Source organism: Larimichthys crocea, chromosome VII (genome assembly GCF_000972845.2).
Source record: "Larimichthys crocea isolate SSNF chromosome VII, L_crocea_2.0, whole genome shotgun sequence".
In the NCBI taxonomy this organism is placed as follows: domain Eukaryota; kingdom Metazoa; phylum Chordata; class Actinopteri; family Sciaenidae; genus Larimichthys; species Larimichthys crocea.
In genome coordinates this window covers 28,888,942-28,911,551 of record NC_040017.1, presented here as the reverse complement: position 1 = coordinate 28,911,551, position 22,610 = coordinate 28,888,942, and the positions used below count along the sequence as shown (strand labels likewise).

The following is a 22,610-nucleotide window of genomic DNA, read 5'->3' as shown; positions in this document are numbered from 1 at the left end:
AAACTATCTGTACCCTACAAACTACATTACAAACTACCTGTACCCTACAAACTACCTGTACCCTACAAACTACATTACAAACTACCTGTACCCTACAAACTACATTACAAACTACCTGTACCCGACAAACTACCTGTACCCTACAAACTACCTTACAAACTACCTGTACCCGACAAACTACCTGTACCCTACAAACTACATTACAAACTACCTGTACCCTACAAACTACCTGTACCCTACAAACTACATTACAAACTACCTGTACCCTACAAACTACATTACAAACTACCTGTACCCTACAAACTACCTGTACCCTACAAACTACATTACAAACTACCTGTACCCTACAAACTACCTGTACCCTACAAACTACATTACAAACTACCTGTACCCGACAAACTACCTGTACCCTACAAACTACATTACAAACTACCTGTACCCGACAAACTACCTGTACCCTACAAACTACATTACAAACTACCTGTACCCGACAAACTACCTGTACCCTACAAACTACATTACAAACTACCTGTACCCTACAAACTACCTGTACCCTACAAACTACATTACAAACTACCTGTACCCTACAAACTACCTGTACCCGACAAACTACATTACAAACTACCTGTACCCGACAAACTACCTGTACCCGACAAACTACATTACAAACTACCTGTACCCGACAAACTACATTACAAACTACCTGTACCCTACATACTACCTTACAAACTACCTGTACCGACAAACTACCTGTACCCTACAAACTACCTTACAAACTACCTGTACCGACAAACTATCTGTACCCTACAAACTATCTTACAAACTACCTGTACCCGACAAACTACCTGTACCCGACGTACTACCTGTACCCTACAAACTACATTACAAACTACCTGTACCCGACAAACTACCTGTACCCTACAAACTACATTACAAACTACCTGTACCCGACAAACTACCTGTACCCTACAAACTATCTTACAAACTACTTGTACCCTACAAACTATCTTACAAACTACCTGTACCCGACAAAGTACCTGTACCCGACAAACTACCTGTACCCTACAAACTACCTGTACCCTACAGACTATCTTACAAACTACCTGTACCTGACAAAGTACCTGTACCCTACAAACTACCTTACATACTACCTGTACCCTATAAACTATCTTACAAACTACGTGTACCCTACAAACTACCTGTACCCTACAAACTACATTACAAACTACCTGTACCCGACAAACTACCTGTATCCGACAAACTACCTTACAAACTACCTGTACCCGACAAACTACCTGTAGAACCGAGTCATCTACCTTCCAATGAACACGACCGGACCGAACACAACCTCAGAACCAGCAGACAGTGGTCTAACAGTCTACTTTACATTAGCACTAGTTTTAAACCGACTGGATCAAGCTTTCCACTCCGTGAAGTCCATGAAGAACACCTGAACAGACACTTTGTGTCAGCATTGGACAGATTACAGCAGGATACCTGACAGGAGCAAACAGGTGAGTGTTTGTTTTTTAATGACACAGTGACGCTGTGGAGGGGGCGGGGTTAGCATTAGGGGCGGAGTTTAGAACTGTCAGTCTGCAGCTCGAGGCTGAACACACAGACAGCTGCTCTGCTTCGAGCTGGAGATTCACCTGAGCCCACACTGCACACACAGGTGAGTCCAATAACAACAACGCTAGTTCCTTTAAATAATTAGACTTCAATGATCATTTCAGATTATTGCACTGAACATGAAGAAAAGTTTAGAGTAGATTTTTCTGTTAAAGATTTAAATTTAAAATAATGTTATTTGTTTGAGTTGAGATGCTTCTAGTTTCAATTTTTACACTTTACTAATTCATTTAAATCGACTGTATCCATTGTCAGTATTCAGATCCTGAAGTTACAGTAGAAGATAGTGGAAATTGTTGAAATGTAGTTAAAGTATCAAAGTCAGTGAACTGTTGCCTGTGACTGTTGGTATTTTGTACAGGACTGTTGGTATTTTGTACAGGACCGTTGGTATTTTGTACAGGACTGTTGGTATTTTGTCCAGGACCGTTGGTATTTTGTAGGACTGCGACTGGACACTTCTTTCTGTCAGCGTTTATAAAAATGTAAAAATGTTTTGTGATATATTACTAAAAATATTAAGAACAGTTCATGGTTGGAAATATATAGTTTTACAATATATGCAAGCAAAACCAGTAGAAAAATGTAACAAACTTATAATATTGTATATTTATAAGTAAACTGTTTTTTGTGCCTGAAAGTGGTCTGCAGACAAACAAGAACTCAGTTCATGTGTCTATGAATGATCAGTATATTACATATATATATCATTATATTATAGTATTACAGTACAGTTTTATAAATCAGTTTTTCATGCAAACATGCAGTCAAAGTTACGCACAGAGCAAAAAGTAAAAACAGACAATGAACTTTGCAAAAATAAAAAAATAAATACAATTTGGCCAAACAATGATAACATTTTATAGTAATTAAAAGCCAAAACAATAAACAAATAAAAACACAGTTTGCACAGAAACCAGTTCTTACACTATCAGTAAAAGGTAAAAGGTACAAGTAAAGTACCTCAAAACTGTACAATACTTACATAACACCAAAACGTCTGACACATTAAACACACTGACAGAACTTATATTGTTTCTATGTTTGTCTGTTAATTAATAATAAACATATTATCTTAATTATCTTCTTCTAAAAACACAAATATATTTTGTTTAAACCAAAATGAAGATTTGAGTTTTAAAACCATAAGACGTGTATTCATATAAAATATAACATTTTTCTCATTTGTTCTAAATGAATATTCAATCAGATGTAGTGATTATTTAAAGTCATTTAATTTATTTATTATAAATATTTTGTATATTAAGGATTTAAAGTTTTGTCTTGATCTGCAACTTTCACACAAGTTAGTGCAACTAACAAACAGACAGACACAAAGTTAGAAGTTAATAAAGATCAAATCTGTAACTTTATTTTTTTATGTTTCAAACAGCTGACTGACTGAAACATCCGCAGTAATGAAAACAGGTTCAAACGTAAATAAAATGACTTTTAAATTAAAGACAAGTTAAACTGGCTGCAGGAGATTTCATTAATTAAGGGCGTCACCTGATCAGTGTGAACCCCACGGCCAATCAGAGCTCTGCCAGTCGGCACCTGTCCAAACCTGTGCTGCCTGGCCCAGCTCGGCGTCTGTCTTTCAGCCTTTTATTTCACCAAGCTCTCACCAACCACTAAAAGTCAGCCGGGCACTAAAGGTGTTAAAACTGGATTTTGACAGGAGCTGTGTCGACTCTGCAGAAGGAGGCGAGGATGTGGAGGGGAGGAGGGCAGAGAGAGGACAATGCCACACTCATTGCCATGGAAACCAAGCCAGAGGACAACTACGGCAGCATCACCATGGTAACGATAACATAAAACATAATCAATAACACACTGAGTGATTGGTTGATTGGGAAGATTTAAAAGAAACAAAGAGGAGGAGGAGTCACCAGCGTGGAGTTCCTCAGGGAGTCAACCTGGAGCCTCTGATCTTTGAAATACTGCAGTAGTACAGTTGAAGTATTAGAAGAATATACTTCACAGCATTACTGACTGGTCATAGCCAGTAGTTTATAAATACTTTATTCAATTTAACACATGTGTCATATGAGAGTTATCTAAAATGATTATATGACACACATATATTTATAATATATATACAATTTTTTTTTTTTTTTTTTTTTATATATCTATATATGTACAGTTGAAGGGCTGAATGTAGTGTGAATACTTCTCCACATTGTAGAGTGTCAAAACTGATCACTTGTTTACAAAATATCATCTTTTAAAATCCATTTTATCAATGTCTGTCTTTTTTAAATGATCCATGCTGCGTTTAGCTTGCACAAAGACTGTAAACAGGTGGAAACTGTTAGCCCAGAGCCAGCACATATATATATATATATATATATATATATATATATATATATCTATATATATATAAGCACATTTTCTGGTGCCTGTCCGTCTCAGTTTACATGTATGTGTTGGCGTGTTTGCTTTAGCATGGCGGGCACAGGAAGCAGGAAGTGAGACAGAGCGGCTCCGCTCTGATTAACGCTGACTGAGTGATGAAACAGAACGACAGCTGGAATAATTAACGAACGACAAACAGTGACGATGAAAGGAAGGAAATAACTGACATCATTCATCAGACAAACCGCTCCATTTCAAAAACAGAAAGAGAATGACGATCAGCTGTTCTTTTCATTTTATTCATTTGATACCAAATATGAAACATTTATATTTATATAACAGTTTCTATGTGGAAACGTTCTGGGCAGATGTTCCTGTTCACGTTGGTTAATACTGATGAGCTGAGCTCGGTTAGAGTCCAGATAATTCAGACCTTGGGTAACCATGGTAACAATAATAAAAACATGGTTTAATATTGTGCAACAGTCCCAGTTTGTTTGTGTATAATGTGTCCTTATAGGTCACCATATGTTAGTTATTGTTATTGTATGTCATTATAATGAGAATAATTTCAGCCAATGAGGTGAGAGGATGCACACCACATCTTTTTGCCTGTGTTTCCCAGGATGCACCAGTTCAGCCTCGGAACAGGAATGTGTTCAGCGACGGATTGACTCGAGTCGGTGAGTAGAGCTGATGTCACCTGACCAAACCGCTCATTACCTGCTGCTGACTGTGACCGTGCTGCGCTCCTATTGGACAGATTTTGTGTTGGTGTGGGAGGAGCCTCTGAACTCACAGAAGGAGGAGGACGCAGGTGTTAGCTCCGCCCACAGACAGCGGAGGGAGAAGTTTCTTAACAACCTGAGACGCTCCGGACTGCTGCATGAACAGGTGAGTAAAACAAACACACCTGAGAGTGGACCCAGTATCAAACCCTGTGGGACTCCATAAGAGACAAGACCACCTCATACTGATTCCTACGTGTGTCTCTACAGAGGGAAGTCCTCCAGACGAAGACCAGGATCTGCTTTGTCCTCCTCAGTGCTCCGTGGAGCGTCCTCTGTTACTATGCTGAGGAGATCAGCCTCAGAGTCCCACTGCAGGTAAAACACCTGGTCAGAGGACTTCAGTTTGTCCTCACAATGTGTCCTTACAGTGTGTCCTTGCAGTGTGTCCTTACAGTGTGTCCTTACAATGTGTCCTTACAGTGTGTCCTTGCAGTGTGTCCTTACAGTGTGTCCTCACAATGTGTCCTTACTGTGTGTCCTTACAGTGTGTCCTTACAGTGTGTCCTCACAATGTGTCCTTACAGTGTGTCCTTATAGTGTGTCCTTACAGTGTGTCTTCAGCTTGTCTTCAATGCCCTCTGTCCTCATACAGGTGGTCACCACTCCAATCGTGAACTGGTCTGCGCGCCTCCTGTCCAAGCTGTCCCTCCCTAACCCTCTGTATCAGGACGTCCCCAACCCCCCACCTGACTACTACACCTGTCAGTTCAGGGCCAACAAGCTGCAGAGGTCCAGCAGCACAGACACACCTGTTCTACTGACTGGTCCTGACACTTAAAGCTCCAGTGTGTCTCACCTGTTTTCTGTCTGCAGGTTTCTGGGCAGCGACAACAAGGAGACGTTCTTTAAGACGACTCAGAGACACCAGGTGGTGAGTTCAGACTGTTCAGAGCTGGACCTGATGGACACGGCAGCTCACGCTATGATCTGTCTTGTACTTGCACGCTGCCTCTTCCAGATCTCGTCTAAGTGAACTGAACAAACAAAGCAGCGTCTTTATGAGCCCTGACACCCAGAAGACAAACAGCGCCTGGCTCTGTGTCAGTCCTCCTCAAACACAGCATGACAACATCAATATGAAACACCAACTTGGATTTGGCACGGAGGCCTGTACAAAGAAATTTAACCGACCTGACAGAGGGTGAAGTCAACAAACATGAAAAATTGATTCTGTTTTCAAAACTCAAACATTTCCTGTGTCGTCCGTTAGCTCCGTCATGTTAAAAGGAATGAATGGATTCACTAAACTTTTATTGATTCCCAGAAAATCCAGGAAATGTTTTTGAATGTCCAAATGTCATAAAATAACAATATATTAATTTTCAGTCTTCTATCTGACAAAAATGAGCTGTCGTCAGTCGTCATGTACTCTGTTCTGATGTCTGACGTGTTTGGAAAGTTTCCAGAAAGTTTCAGTGAACTGCAAAGTGCAGAAATCACATCAGGTTACATCCTGGAGGATGGAGGCGTGGTCCGCACACGGCCTCCTCTGATTGGTTCACAGGTGTCGACTCGCTGACCTCTCAGATTCCAGGATGTTTCAGTCAGCAGACGGATGCCACACGCCTCCTCGTCAAATATAATCTAAAAACACACACATTTCCTCAAACACACACCATCACAGGCGAACTGTAGACTTTATAAACACACACACACACACACACACACACACACACACAGGAATCTGTGTGTTTTAGGGACCGTTGGAAGTTTTCTGTGTCCAATTAGAGAGCAGACACAGAAAACAGACTTCATGTGAACATCAACATGTGAGTGCATTCAACGATTCACTACAGAAGCCCTGATGGGACATGTCTGAAGTCTGTCTTGTCATAAATTATTATCACAGGAAGTATATGATGCTCATTTCCTTCGTTTATTGGGTCGATACCATTTGACTTTAAAACTGATAACATGGTCAGAAATGTAAAAACACCATGTTGATCATTGGTGGCTGTAGAACTCCACCTCAGTGACTCTGCCTTCCCTTTGCAGCTGTATGAGATCCTGGCCAGGACTCCATATGGTTCAGTGAAACGGGGCGAGGTGGGAATCGACCGACTGTTGACCGAGCAGGTCTTCACTGCTGCCTACCCGCTGCATGAGGTGATCTCCAAATTGCTGAACCCGAACCTTGATCCTGATCTCTGGTCTCACTTTTCATCCCGTGTTCACATCGTTATGAAGACGGTCTAAAACCTGTCTGTGTTTGTTGACTTGAACACTTGAACATCAGCTTCGTGGTGATGTCTGTAGCAGGAGCACACGATTCCAACCTGAAGGTAAACCTCATATTTTTATCCCGTGTTTTCAGGGAGATTTCCAGCTCCCGACGCCCCCGGTGCCGCCCGAGTCTTTAGGTCTGAGACAGATCCTCTATGCATACTGGGCCAAGTGGTCCTGCTATAGACGCTACCAACCTCTGGATCACATTAGGGAGTACTTTGGAGAGAAGATAGCCCTTTATTATGCCTGGCTTGGTAACTACAGTAACCACACAAATAACTAACTGCTACCAACCTGCCACTGTTTGGTTTAACAGAGCTGTGTTTGACCGTAGGTTTCTACACTTGCTGGCTGTTGCCGGCGTCTTTTCTTGGGACTCTGATCTTCTTGATTGGGTTCTGGCTCGTGGCCACTGATGTTCCAGCGTAAGCACAAACTCTGAGTCAAATGGTTTGGCCCAAAAATAGAGCTACACAATTCACAACACAACTAGATATAATTATAATTAATATACATGTGAATCTTAGTATTGTGATCATTTGCAGGATGTCCAAAGTTAAACATCTTTTAATTATCCAACTGTTTGTGTAGGAAGGAGGTGTGTGACGGTGGAAACAGCTTCATGATGTGTCCGCTCTGTAACACTTGCTCCCACTGGAACTACTCCAGCATCTGTCTCACCTACAAGGTATTTGTCTATCTGAAACCTCAACACCTTTCCAGTATCTGAACATGTGTTTCTGTACAGGACTGTAACCCTGACACATGTAATCACAGTTTTACACTGACTGTTTGTCTGACTGTGTGTAGGCGGGTCTCCTGTTTGATAATGGAGGAACAGTGTTTCTCAGTGCCTTCATGTCTCTGTGGGCTGTCACCTTCCTGGAGTACTGGAAGAGGACTTGTTCAGCGCTGACACATCGCTGGGACTGCTCTGAGTTCCAGGACATCGAGGTACCTGTTTCACACCGCACCTGTCTCCTTTGAAAAGGCTGTTAATTAACACTTTGACGTCATGTGTATGAGTATGACTGAGGCTAAGATGTACTCATGAATGTTGCCCTTGCGTTCTCCACAGGAGCGACCTCGTCCGGAGTTCACGGCGATGGCGCCGATGACCATCAGGAACCCGGTGACTGGAGCAGAGGAGCCTTATTTTCCTGAAAGTAAACGGCTAAATAGAACTCTGACCGGCTGCATGGTCATCATCTTGATGGTGAGTTTCCACCACATCCACCAGAAGTGAAGACGTAGAGCTGTGGTTGGGGTTCCTCTTGTTCTATGTGGGAGTTAAAGGACGTATCCTGATCAGATTTACCATCCTGTGTGCAGGTTGTTGTGGTGCTGATGTTCCTCATCGCCATCATTCTGTATCGCACCATTGTCAGAATAATCATCTACAAGTCCGGTAACAACTTTGTTAGCGATTCTGTGAGTACGACAGCGGCTCTGGGACTCTTCCCTGAGGGACTCCACAGATTGTTGACTTCACATTTTTGTTACTGTTTTTTTAAAGTGTGTTTTCTGCCTGTGTGTTGTCAGTCTGGGAGGATAGCCAGCATTACAGGATCTGTCCTGAACCTGTTGGTCATCCTCATGTTGTCCAAAGTTTACACCTCACTGGCTGACATCCTCACCCGCTGGGGTGAGTCGAACCCTCTTCATCGCTCATCTCAACCTCAGTTTAAACCTTTTACAGCACAAAACTATTTTAAAACTGTTTTAATCTTTAATGAACAAAAAGACACATTGTAGTGTAAATGAAGGTGATCTTAAGTTTTTAATACAAAGACTTCATGTTCGCCTCTTTTGTCAAATAACATTTTGTATTTTTCTTGTAGTTTTTTGTTTTTGGGGCTGTTTTTGTTTAAGGTTTACTTCTTGTTCAATCAATCAATCAATCAATAAGTCTCTACAGTGTTTGAACACAACGTGTTTCACATAGAAAATAATTTATCTATAATAATATAGATAATTTTTCTGTTAGAGAGGTTAACTCTAGAAAAACATCTTTTACACAAACAAACATAAACAAATGTTTCTGTTTGTTTGTTTAATAAGTGCTGCTTATTGTTCAAAAAGGTGTTTAAAAAAATATGAATTCATAAGTTAATAATAATAATAAGAAAAATACATTATAATGTATAAATAGACAATTCAATGTAATATTCCTACATTTGAAAATCGTGAAGATGACGATGATGATTCAGAATGATTATGCAGACACTCAGATAAACTATGAAATGTTTGAAATTGAAAGTTTAAAGTTAATACTATTATAGATATGCTGTGTGTACAGTGTGTGTATTGTGTGCAGTATTACTATATTACAATAGTGTGTATGTACACTGTGTGTATTTCTGTCAGAGATGCATCGGACTCAGTCTAAATATGAAGACATGTTCATCTTCAAAGTTTTCATCTTCCAGTTTGTCAACTTCTACTCCTCTCCGGTTTACATCGCCTTCTTCAAAGGCAGGTGAGTGCCTCAACCAATCAGAGCAAGGCTCACAGGTCCAACCAATCAGAGCAAGGCTCACAGGTCCAACCAATTAGAGCAAGGCTCACAGGTCCAACCAATCAGAACAAGGCTCACAGGTCCAACCAATCAGAACAAGGCTCACAGGTCCAACCAATCAGGACCTCATATTCCCATTTTAATTTCATAGGATCTTTTCATTTTGATTTATGATCTATAAATGTATTATTTTTATCATTATTGTTATTATTTGTGTATATTTGGCCGTTATTAGTCTGAAACCCTAGACAACAGTAAAGATGTTGCGTTGGAGGTTTTATGACAGACGGTTAATAATCAGCTGTTTGTGTTTGTGTCTCTTCAGGTTCGTCGGTTACCCTGGAAACTACAACACTCTGTTTGGCGTTCGCAATGAGGATGTGAGTGTGTCACAGTGTGGTACTGATGAAGAGTGTGATGATGATGATGATAATGATGAAACACTGAAACACAATATTTATTGAAAATAGTACAAAGGTTCAGCTGAAAGCAAACAGCTGCTGGATCATCTCACAGTGAATGAGGTTACCTGTCAACAGGTGAGTCACATGACAGAGGCTGAGTGTTCAAAGAAATGAATCGACACACTTCATCTCTGACTGCACCGTGACTCCACCATGCAAAGAGGAAACCAGATAGAAACCAGATCCAGAAACAGCGCCACCTTCTTTGGGCCCAAGCTGGTCTAGATAAGGCAGAGTGGAAAACTGTCGCGTTGTCTGACGAGTCCACATCTTTTTCATCCAGACGATGTCAAACCACCACAACTGTCCATCAGCCTGATTTTATCTCTAGACGTTCTTTATTTCATTAAATCTATTTACAGGAAACAGGTCTGTTGTTGGTCTGTTCTGTCTGTTTGTCACAGTGTGGAGCCGGTGGATGTCTTATTGAACTGGCTCAGGAGCTGCTGGTCATCATGGTGGGAAAACAGCTGATCAACAACATCCAGGAGTTCATCATCCCGTAAATAAACACACACAAACATGAAGCCTTCTTCTTCGCCCCGTGAAGGTCACATGTTGGAGACTTTTGACTCTTTCATAACTGCCCCTGAAACTAACAGCTCCTTATCTGGCAGGAAGTTGAAGTCGTGGTGGCAGAAGAGGAAGATAAGTCCTCGGCTGAAGGAAGTGAAGAAGGAGAAAGGAGAGGAGGCTCAGAAGGAGGACAAAGAGGAGGTTTCTCCCTGGGAGGCAGACTACCAGCTGCTGGTCTGTGAGGGACTCTTCAGCGAATACTTGGAGATGGGTAAGTCCACGAGTGTCGTCCAAGAGTTACGTACTTCTCCCGACCCAGAGCCGGAGTTAGTAAATCCTCCTCGTTCTCAGTAATCCAGTTTGGTTTCATCACCATCTTCGTGGCGGCGTGTCCTCTCGCTCCTCTCTTCGCTCTCATTAATAACTGGGTGGAGATTCGTTTGGATGCTCAGAAGTTTGTGAGTGAATATCGCCGCCCGGTGGTGGAGCGAGCTCAGGGCATTGGCATCTGGTTCTCCATCTTGCAGTTCATCACCCACATCGCCGTCTTCAGTAATGTGAGTGTTCTCCGTGTTCTCTGTGTCTCTGTGGTAAGGAGATGTTTGTGGCTGAACCGGCTGTGTGTTTTCAGGCGTTCCTCATAGCATTCACCTCGTCCTTCCTGCCACGTCTGTACTACGGCTACACCAGAGACAGCACCCTGAGCGGCTTCACCAACTTCACCCTGGCAACATCACCACGCAACTACAGCCTGCAACACCAGAACACGTCCTGCAGGTAGGCTCAGGTTTATACTTCATTTTTATAATTGTAGCTGAAACATGAATTAGTCAGGGAGGGCAATATAATAACAGTCCAAAGAGAAGAAGACAACACCAACAGGATCAATCAGTCCCATCAGGACAAAGTCTTCAAGAAGAGGTCAGTTTTTCACTGTCGTTGATGGTTCTTTATCCAAACTGTAATTTAAGAAGATACTTTGTGTTGTGAGGGTTAAATTCAGTTTGAATCACCCGAATATAGAATGCCAAATGAGTGATCCATCTCAAAACCCAGTATTAATTGATTTCTGTCGACTGTCTCGATAGAAATAATGGGATTGATCCAAAAATGTTTTAACCCTCAAGACCAAGAGAACAGTTGATTTTAAAATCATCAAAACATGTAAAATAAATCCTGATCTTTGCATTGTAGATAGTTTAAGTTGTCATCAATAACCAGAACCACAAATGTTCATTATGACGTTGATATCTATCATTTTATCGTGGTGGGTTTCCACCCAGTTTCCTCTGTAAACGTCTGCAAAGCGTCGCCGGGTTTCCAATTATCAGATTGTGTGACGAAGACATTGTGAGCTCATCATCACCATCAGTAAACAGAGGGACTTACCTGGCTCTCACTGCCCAGACTGAGGCTGTTTTCTGGGGGAGAGTTCACTGAAGAGTCTGCGGGGAGGACTGAGCGGATGGACGTGACTTTTCCACATAAAAACTGGATGTTTTGTTCCTCGTGTAGTACTGTTGTTTGTTCTTAAAAATGTGCATTTTCCAACAAGTGGATATCTGCAGAGATCCTGCTTCTCTAAATGGTCTGTAAGATATGGAACGCTTTCCAAGCTTGTGTTGGTCCTTTGTTTAATGATGAGATGTTTGGTCTGATCCTGCAGGTATCGGAGTCTCAGGGATGAAAATGGCAAATACCTCCCCGAGTACTTTCACCTCCTCGCCATACGACTCACTTTTGTCATCGTGTTTGAGGTCAGTGTCTCTACAAGAGCTGTGTCTGTGACCAAGTGCTGATCAGTTCATGAGTGACGGAGGTCAGGCCGTGTTCCTGCTGACCTCCTGTTTCTCTTCATCAGCATGTGGTCTTCTTCATCGGCGGTGTGATCGACATGATGGTTCCTGACATCCCAGAGGAGGTGGAGATGAAGATGAAGAGGGAGCACTACATGGCTAAAGAGGCGCTGGCTGAGAACCAGGTACAGGAAAATGGTTTCTGTACAGTTTCTGTCAGTTTGACTCAGATGGTCTCAGTTACACTTTGGTTTGTTCCTCTGTTGGGTTTCGTTCTTCCAGACTTTAGGGAAAACCATGATTCCCGCTGAGAATGAGGTCCTACGACAACGTGGAGTCAAATCCTCAGCACCACCGCAGAGCGACTCCCCTCCACCATACCTGAAGAAGATTCCAGAAGAACCTGATACACCGGACAACTGCTGAAATATAGCACAAGTGAACTTCTGTACAACATCTACGAGATCTACGAGAGTTGTGTTGCACATCTACACATCCTACAAGAGGGTCCACCTGACCTACAAGACCTACAAGATCTACAACACCTCTTATCCACAGAATCACGGGTTACTGTCGTGTCCTCCAAGACTTCTGCTGATCACTACGAGGGCTCTAAAAGTAAACAAGACCTTTGAGATGCTACACAAGCTTTCCAACAACTCAACAATGTCCTGCATCCTTCACATACTAGACCTGCACATGATTTATAGAAGGAATACAAGAACTTTACAAGAGTCCTAAAAGAGTTCAGAAACTGTTAAGACTGTTTGAGACATTCAAAATCTTAAGGATGCTCTCGGCTGAGAGTCTGTTCAGATATAATAATACTGTTAAATGTTGGTGGACAAACACTTTGAATGTTCTCCCTGAGCGCATGGTTTGCTTTTGTTTTGTCCAAATGTCTCCATTTGGACCTGATGTTATAAAAGCTCTCAGACTGATCATTCACCTCTGTTACTGAGTAGATAGAATAGCATTTTACCCTGGGCAGACCTTTATATTTTTATACATTTATTTATGTATTATAGACAGAAATATCTTGTAAGTAAATTTCCACTGTGGCTGGATATGATGTCATCCTGGACACCCTCCAGGATCCCTCTGCACGAAGACTTTAGACTAATAATTATAACCTGTGACAAATAAAAACATTTATCAGCAGCTCGATGTTCTGTTTTTATTTAATCGCATGCAGATTTATCTGTAATGGTGATTACACATCAAACAATTAAACTGTATGTATAAATCTGTACGCTGGTCTGAAGTCAGACCACCTCACGTTTCTCTGCATACAGAATGAATACACAGAAACAATCAATGTAAAGTTGCATCACAGAGAGTATGAAATTGTAAATGTATTTTTTAAGCGTTATCCACTAAATGTGCCTTGACGTTCCCAGGGTAGATGGGCTCTGTAGTCCCTCCAGAGAGTTCTGGGTCTGCCCCGGGTCTCCTGCCCAGTTGAAACTCTAAAGCAAGGCATCCTATTGAGATGTTAACTATCTCAGCTGGATCTTCAGCAGCTCCCCAGGAGGTCTGAGCTCCTCACCCTGTCTCTAAAGGTCTTAATTCAAAATGAGTTTGGTAAGTTTTGAGTCCATTTTATGCAAAGCAACAGAACAGCACATACCTCTTGATGACTGGCAGCCTGCGGCGCCCCCTGGTGTTCAGTTTCAACACTGCAGAGATCAGACTGCTGCGTTGAGAGCAGCCTTGTTTTCCCTTTGACAAAAAAAACAACAAAACTTTATTATGATGATTGATTTAAAAATTCTCACAAATATTTTCAAATTCTGTGTAGATGCTTAATTCTGTTCATGAAAAGAAACATTTAACGGTTTAACCGGTTTTTAGAATAGAAAAATGAAAATCTCTATGTTCTTTGAAACAGTTGGTCCATGTTGAACTGCCATGTTTGTGATGTCCCCGCAGACTGTCCAAAACCTGGACGTAGTCTCCGTGACGTCCCCGCAGACTGTCTAAAACCTGGACGTAGTCTCTGTGACGTCCCCACAGACTGTCTAAAACCTGGACGTAGTCTCTGTACTCCCTGCAAGACCGGTCTAAAACCTGGACGTAGTCTCTGTGACGTCCCCGCAGACTGTCTAAAACCTGGACGTAGTCTCTGTGACGTCCCCGCAGACTGTCTAAAACCTGGACGTAGTCTCTGTGACGTCCCCACAGACTGTCTAAAACCTGGACGTAGTCTCTGTGACGTCCCCGCAGACTGTCTAAAACCTGGACGTAGTCTCCGTGACGTCCCCCCAGATTATAGAAACCATGTCGTAGCTTCGTGCTCCTAAACTCCAAAAACCTGGACGTAGTCTCCGTGGACGATCCCCGCAGACTGTCTAAACCGGACATAGTCCTGGACGTCCCCCGCAGACTGTCTAAAAAACCTGGACATAGTCTCTGAGAACGTCCCCACAGAACTGACTAAAAAAAACCTGGACGTAAACTCTGGACGTCCCCGCAGACTGACTAAACCTGACGTAGACTCTGTGACGTCCCTGCAGACTTTAATGGTAATCAGCACTCATTGTGATATTTTTTTGCTTCCTATGTTGTTAGTCATTATGGACTGCTGTTGTGTACATATGTTATGTTGTACATGTGTTTGTGTACATAGTGTTTGTGTACATGTTTGTGTACATGTGTTTGTGTACATGTGTTTGTTGTTTTGTGTACAATATGTTTTGTGTACATGTGTTTGTGTACAGTGTGTTTGTGTACATGTGTTTTGTGTACATTTTTTGTGTACATGTGTTTTGTACATGTGTTGTGTACAGATGTTTGTGTACATGTGTTTGTGTACATGTGTTTTATGTTTGTGTACATATGTTTTGTGTACATGTGTTTGTGTACAGTGTGTTGTGTAACAGTGTTTGTGTACATGTGGTTTGGTACATGTGTTTGTGGTACATATGTTTGCGTACATGTGTTTGTGTACATGTGTTTGTGTACATGTTTTTGCGTACATGTGTTGTGTACATGTGTTTGTGTACAGAATGTTTTGTACATGTGTTTGTGTACATGTGTTTATGGTTTGGTACATATGTTTGTGTACATGGTTTTGTGTAACACGTGTTTGCGTACATGGTGTTTTGTGTACATGTGGTTTGCGTACATGTGTTTGTGGTACAGATGTTTGTGTACATGATGTTTGTGTACATGTTTTGTGTACATGTGTTTGTGTACATGTATGTTTATGTTTGTGTACAGATGTTTGTGTACATGTGTTTGTGTACAGTGTTTGTGTACATTTTTAGTGTACATGTGTTTTATGTTTGTGTACATGTGTGTGTACGTGTTGTGTACATGTGTTGTGTACAGTGTTTGTGTACATGTTTGTGTACATGTGTTTGTGTACATTGTTTATGTTTGTGTACAGGTTTGTGTACATGTGTTTGTGTAAATGTTTTGACATGTGTTAGTGTACATATGTTTATGTTGTGTAAGTGTTTGTGTACATGTGTTTGTGTACAGTGTTTGTGTACATGTGTTGGGTGGTACATGGTTTGAATGTTTGTGTACATGTGTTTTGTGTACATGGTTTGTACATGGGTTTTGTACATGTGTTTTGTGTACAATGTGTTGTGTACATGTGTTATGTTTTGTGTACAGTGTTTGTGTACCATTGTTTGGTGTACATGTTTTGGTGGTTGTGTACATGTGTTTAATGTTGTGTACATGTTTTGTGTACATGTGTTTGTGGACAGTGTTTGTGTACATTGTGTTTGTGTACATATGTTTTGTGTACATGGGGTGTTGTGTACATTGTTGTGAACATGATGTTTGTGTACATGTGTTTGTGGTACATGTGTTTATGTTTGTGTACAGATGTTTGTGTACATGTGTTTGGTACCATGTGGTTTGTGTACTGTTTGCGTACCTGTGTTTTGCGTGTACATGTGGTTTTAGTGTACATATGTTTTCGTGACATGTGTTTGTTGTACATGTGTTTGTGTAACATGTTTGGCGTACATGTGTTTGTGTACATGTGTGTTGTTGTGTGCAGAATGTTTGTGTACATGTGTTTGGTGTACTGTGTTTTGTTTGTGTCATAGTGTGTGATACGTTTGTTCTGTTCACATGTGTTTGGTGTGTTTGGTACATATGTTTGTGTACAGATGTTTGTGTACATGTGTTTGTGTACAGGTGTTTGTGTACCTGTGTTGTGGTACAGATGTTTATGTTTGTGTACAATGTGTTTGTTGTACATGTGTTTGTGTACATGTTTTTGTGACATGTGGTAGTGTACATGTGTTTAGGTTTGTGTACATGTGTTTTGTACATGTGTTTGTGTACATGTGTTTGTGTACATGTGGTTTGTGTACATGTTTGTGTACATGGTGTTGTGTACATATGTTATTTTGGTGTAACAAGTTTGTGTACATGTGGTTTGTGTACATGTTTGGTGTACATGTGTTATGGTACATATGTTTGATGTTTTGGTGTACAGATGTTTGTGTACATGTGTTTGTGGACACGTGTTTTGTGTACATGTGTTTAGTGTACATGTGTTTGTGTACATGTTGTGTGACATGTGTGTTGTGTACAGTGTGTTTGTGTACATGTGTTATGTGTACATGTGTTTGGTGTACTGTGTTATGTACATGTGTTTATGTTTGTGGTACATGTGTTTGTGTACATGTGTTTTCGTGTACATGTGTTGTGTTGTGTGTACATGTGTTTGTGTACAGCGTTTTGGTGTACATGTGTTTATGTACATTGTTTGTGTACATGGTTTGTGTACATGTTTGTGTACATGTGTTTATGTTTGTGTCATAGTGTTGGTGTACATGTGTGTTTGTGTACATGTTGTTGTGTACATGTGTTTGGGTACAGTTGTACATGTGTTTTGTGTTGTGTACATGTGTTTGTGTATATGTTTGTGTACATGTGTTTGTGTATGTGTTTTGTGTACATGTGTTTATGTGTTGTGTAATGTGTTTGTGTACATGTTTGTGTACATGTGTTGTGTACCTGTGTTGGTGTAACATGTGTTTGTTAATGTTTATGTTTGTGTACATGTTTGGTGTACATGTTTTGTGTACATGTGTTTGTGTTGGTGTACATGTGTTTGTGTACATGTTGTTTATGTTTGTGACATGTGTTGTTGTGTACATGTTTATGTTTGTGTACATGTGTTTGTTACATGTGTTTGTGTACATGTTGTTTGTGGTTTGTGTACATGTGTTGTGTACATGTGGTTTTGTGTTGTTGTACATGTGTTTGTGTACATATGTTTATGTTGTGTACATGTGTTTGTGTACATGTTTGTGTCATGTGTTTGGTGTGTAACATGTGTATTGTGTACATGGTGTTGTGTTTGTGTACATGTTTGTGTCATGTGTTGGTGGTTTGTGTACATGTGTTTGTGTACATGTGTTTGGGTATGTGTTTATGTTTGGTACATGTGTTGTGGACATGTGTTTTAAGTTTGTGGTACATGTGTTTTGTGTAATGTGTTTGTTATGTTTGTGTACAGGTTTGTGTACATGTGTTTAGTACAGGTGTGTGGGTACATGTGTTGTGTACATAGGTGTTTATGTTTGTGTACATGTGTTTTGGTACATGTTTGTGTACATGTGTTGTGTACATGTGGTTTTATGTTTGGTGTACATGTGTTGTGTACATGTGTTTTGTGTGTACATGGTGTTTGTGTTTGTGTACAGGTGTTTGTGTACATGTTTGTGTACATTTTTTGTACATGTGTTGTGACATGTTTGTGTACGTGTTTTGTGTACATGTGTTTAGGTTTTGTGTACATGGGTTGTGTACTGTTGTGTACATGTGTTTTGTTTGTGTACAGTGTGTTTTTGTGTACATGTGTTTTGTGTGTACATGTGTTGTGTACATGTGTTTGTGTACATGTGTTTGTACACGTGTGGTTTGTTGTGTACATGTGTTTGTGTACATGTGTTTGTGTACATGTGGTGTGTACATGTGTTTGTGTACAGTGGGTTTGTGTACATGTGGTCTGTGTACATGTGTTTGTGTACGTGGTTTCCTTATAAAAGTGAACAGATGTGTGCTGTTCCCGGTCAGGCGCATGCGGGCAGCAAACCCGCTGGCTGTGACGTGTAGACCTCCTCCTCGACCAGCAGCAGTAATGGGGACTTCGACCAGCTAACGATGACCGGGCCTACGGCAGCTTCGGGCGGCGGAAGAGGGTGAGTCTCCGCTCGCCTCCCCTCAGACACGAACGCCTCCGGCCGTCGCTGTGTTTCCCCCGCTGCCTGCCCTGAGCCGCGGTGCAGGCTGACCAGCCGCGGGGCTCGTCCGCGCCGCGCTTGCTGAGCCACACCGGCCGCGGTTGAGCGGAGGCCCGCGTGAGCGGCCAGGAAACACCGCGGCTCCGGGAGCAGGCGGGCTAACTGTTAGCACGAAGCTAACGAAACAAACGGACCGTGTGGCGGGAAAACGCGCCGCGAAATAACGTTACCGTGTTTATTGTCGGTGTGTGTGAACGCGGAGCGGCAGGAGGCCGCGGCGGTGGAGGCTGTGGCGGGGCTGCAGCGGCAGGCTGCCCGCTGGCTGCGGAGCCTCCAGGCCACTCACCACACTGAGGCGGATCGATCCGGACGATTGGTTATTGATTTGTTTTGATAAACGTGACTGATCAGCTGCTCTTCAACTGTTTATTCATTGATTCATGATCCAAAGTGAAATCAGGTTTCCAGTGTCCTGAAGGAAGTCCACAACACTGGACGTTGTTTTATTCTGCTCCAGCAGAGTCGGACTTCAATTAATGCACCTGTGTTTGATTAATCAGTGATCGATCTGATTCATTGATCGATCTGATTCATTAAGTGTCCACCAAACAGGACAGAGAGTGTCCGAGCCTCATCACAGAGACCACGTCCAGGTTTAGACATCTCAGAGACTACGTCCAGGTTTAGACAGTCTGGCGGGGACGTCACAGAGACTACGTCCAGGTTTTAGACAGTCTGGGGACGTCACAGAGACAGCCAGGTTTAGTCAGTCTGGGGGACGTCACGGAGACACGTCCAGGTTTTAGACAGTCGCGGGGACGTCACAGAGACTAGTCCAGGTTTTTAGACAGTCTGGCGGGGACGTCACGGAGACACGTCCAGGTTTTAAGTCAGCTGTGGGGACGTCACGGAGACACGTCCAGGTTTTAGACAGTCTGGGGGACGTCACGGAGACTACGTCCAGGTTTTAGACAGTCTGCGGGGACGTCACGGAGACACGTCCAGGTTTTAGCAGTCTGGGGACGTCACGGAGACCACGCCAGGTTTTAGACAGTCTGCGGGGACGTCACGGAGACCACGTCCAGGTTTTAGACAGTCTGCGGGGACGTCACGGAGACTACGTCCAGGTTTTAGTCAGTCTGCGGGGACGTCACGGAGCCACGTCCAGGTTTTAGCAGTCTGTGGGGACGTCACGGAGACACGTCCAGGTTTTGACAGTCTGCGGGGACGTCCACGAGACTACGTCCAGGTTTTAGACACGTGGACGTGGTGTATACGAACACGTTATTCATTGTCTTTATATATTGTCAGACTACAATCATCATCCTGATGAAGATGGACAACATCTTGTATCAGTGTTTGTTGTGTTCTCCAGTGTCAGAGTGTAATCCCACTGTGTAACTATGTCCAGCTGTACTCGAGATTTTACTCTGATTACATACGTCTGATCAGAAGCCAAACATCAACAACAACTTAGCTTGATGCTGCTAACGTTAGCTTTCCAAATGAGTTTAGCAGTTGACGTTGATGTCTCAGTCCAATCCAGCTCTGGTTCGGGCACAACACGGCCCTCAGCTTCCTCCGTCAGCGTCCTCTTCACTCTCTTCTCCTCTGCCATTATGTCCATAGAAGCTGCTGGGCCGAAGTCGTCTCTTCCGGTGATCCAAAACAAACAAACACTAACAGACTGAGCTAACAGCTGAGCTCACAGCAGCTAAAGACTGAGCTAACAGGCTAGCTAACAGACTGAGCTAACAGCAGCTAAACAGACTGAGCTAACATGATCTACAGCAGCAACAGACTGAGCTAACATGACTAACAGCAGCTAACAGACTGAGCTAACGTGACTAACAGCAGCTAACAGACTGAGCTAACATGCGCTAACAGCAGCTAACAGACTGAGGCTAACATGATCTAGCATCACGAAAAAAGAGCTAACCGCAGCTAACAGACTGAGCTAACATGAGCTAACAGCAGCTAACAGACTGAGCTAACATGAGCTAACAGCAGCTACAGCTGTCAGCAGTTTGCTTCACTGTCCATCATAACCTCTGTAAATCACAGAGTTGACTGGTTGAATACTTTCCTGGTTGTGTTTTCAGAGTGTGACACACGTCACTGTGTTCATCTGTGTAATCCCCTGAAATAAGAATCATCTCCATCACTGAACCTCCGTGTTTCTACAGCAGCTCACAACAGACAAACTTAACTCTGATGTAGATGTTTCTCCACCTTCTCTTAGCGTCTGTACTTTGTCTTTCATGCTGAGGACAGGGTGACGTGAGCTGTACCGTCCATATCAATATTTTAAATTAGTATTACTAATCACGCTTTCCACAATTAAATAAACCAGATCAACTGTTTAACTGCGGCACCGCTCACGGAAACGTCAAATCCAGCGCTCCCTAAGCGAACAGCCGGCCTGTAGGCGTGGAACGACAACGAACTTGTTAAATCAGCTGAAAAAAACAAACAAAAGAAAAGAAAACTCAAACTGCAGAACAATGAAGGCTGAGAGGAAGAAGGTCCCTGATGGTCTGTGAACGAAAACCAGGTCAGCAGTTTGTCTTTGTTGGTCCAGAGACTGGAGTAGAAACGTCAGAACGTGCTTTGGATTTGGATGGATGTGACGTCACGTTGTAGTTCAGGGCGGTTTTGTTTGAGTGTATCAACACGACGCCGATCTGTACTCCATATCCCATGATGCTCTCTGTGTGTCCCCCATCAGGCCCCGTGGAGGCAGTGGCGGCTCCGGAGGCCCCAGGAAGCAGAAGGAGCTGCCGTCGGAGCCCCCGTTCACGGCGTTCGTGGGTAACCTGCCGTTCAACACGGTGCAGGGAGACATCGACATCATCTTCAAAGAGCTCAACATCCGCAGCGTCCGATTGGTCAGAGACAAAGACACAGACAAGTTCAAAGGTCAGAGGAAGTTCTTGTTTCTCTTGGTGCAGATGTGAAGAACTGACGCAAATATCAGTTGGATGTTTCTCTCCATCGCGTCTTCTCCTGTGTCACCCGAGCTCATCGGGTCATCTAGAGGTTTCGTTTAAAATTGACGTGTCAGAGTCACATGACTCGTTTGTTTGTTTTATCCATCAGCAGACAAGTTAAATCCTCAAAACCTTAAATAAGCATTTATGGCAGAGACATTTCATTGATCAGTTGTGTGAACAACATACACGAGTGTTTGTACACAGACTCAAAGTACTTTGGTGCTAATCGAGTCTACGATGTTGCAAACGATTAGAAGCTGATGAAGTGAAGAGATCCTCGAGGGCGTGACGTCTTAGGAATGGTTCCAGGAAGTTTGGCTGATTATGTAAATGTTTATGTAACTTAATATGAAACAACCTGATCAGTTGGTATAATTAGTCGTGTGACTGGTGGAACATGTATGTCAGGAATGCAGGAAGTCGGTGTGAGTTGTTTAGGCCGGCCGCTCCGGCCTGCTTGGGCGACTGACAACCACCCAACTTAAACTCGAGTTTTCGGATTGAACCGCTCGCTTTCCTCACACGTGCCTGATCCGTACTGAGCATGTGCAGACGGTCATCCTTCACCTTCAGTCCAGGTGTTGACGTTACAGGAAGTGAACCAAACCAAGCTGCACCTGTGATGTTAACACATTTATAATGTTTGAATGTGTCTTTGTCTGTTTCAGGTTTTTGTTATGTCGAGTTTGAAGACTTGGAATCTCTAAAAGAAGCGTTGACGTACGACGGCGCCGTGAGTATCCGATGGTTTTTATTCTCTGGTGTAGGGATGTAACGATACACTCAACTCACGACTCGATTCGAGTCACGATTTTTTGTTCACGATACGATTTTTTTCACGATTTTTTTTTTTTATCAAAATGAGCTACAGACAAATTATGACCAAATAAAAATATCTTTTTATTTGTAGGGAAAAAATCTCTCTTTACAGAAACTCTCAAACAGTTTGTGTTCTTATTAGGGCTGCCAGCAAGCAGCTGATCTGACCATTACCTTTCAGCTTGAAGTATGAGCTAACTGAAAATAAAAACAACAAGATGATAGCTCATTTACCCTTTAATGAGAGTCCACGGCCCCGGGAAACGGCGAGGTCCGGGC

At 42.5% G+C, this 22,610-nt stretch overlaps 2 protein-coding genes across 2 annotated transcripts in view; both read left to right on the top strand.

Annotated features, from left to right (window-relative positions):
* Positions 1-1,604: 1,604 nt before the first annotated feature.
* Positions 1,605-13,462, top strand: ano7 (anoctamin 7). Its single transcript, XM_027280951.1, has 24 exons — positions 1,605-1,675; positions 3,314-3,435; positions 4,616-4,673; positions 4,754-4,884; positions 4,989-5,096; positions 5,374-5,510; positions 5,595-5,652; positions 6,777-6,887; positions 7,096-7,261; positions 7,342-7,432; positions 7,599-7,695; positions 7,818-7,961; positions 8,086-8,223; positions 8,340-8,438; positions 8,550-8,652; positions 9,375-9,486; positions 9,851-9,905; positions 10,394-10,491; positions 10,607-10,776; positions 10,857-11,062; positions 11,137-11,282; positions 12,172-12,262; positions 12,367-12,486; positions 12,584-13,462. Exons 2-24 carry the CDS (start codon positions 3,346-3,348, stop codon positions 12,725-12,727), a joined length of 2,673 nt encoding a protein of 890 aa, XP_027136752.1. The 5' UTR covers positions 1,605-1,675; positions 3,314-3,345; the 3' UTR covers positions 12,728-13,462.
* Positions 13,463-21,023: 7,561 nt separating this feature from the next.
* The window catches only part of eif4h (eukaryotic translation initiation factor 4h), an 8,186-nt gene continuing 6,599 nt past the window's right edge, over positions 21,024-22,610 (top strand). The window contains exons 1-3 of the mRNA XM_027280771.1: positions 21,024-21,054; positions 21,184-21,438; positions 22,181-22,245. Of these exons, the coding sequence (XP_027136572.1) occupies positions 21,024-21,054; positions 21,184-21,438; positions 22,181-22,245 (351 nt within the window). The remainder of the gene's footprint in view (positions 21,055-21,183; positions 21,439-22,180; positions 22,246-22,610) is intronic.

Coding starts and splice junctions, on each gene's coding strand:
- ano7 (XM_027280951.1), top strand. CDS start 3,346: ATGTGGAGGGGAGGAGGGCAGAGAGAGGACAATGCCACACTCATTGCC. Junction 8,439..8,549: donor ACAACTTTGTTAGCGATTCT/GTGAGTACGACA, acceptor GTGTGTTGTCAG/TCTGGGAGGATAGCCAGCAT. Junction 9,487..9,850: donor ATCGCCTTCTTCAAAGGCAG/GTGAGTGCCTCA, acceptor GTGTCTCTTCAG/GTTCGTCGGTTACCCTGGAA.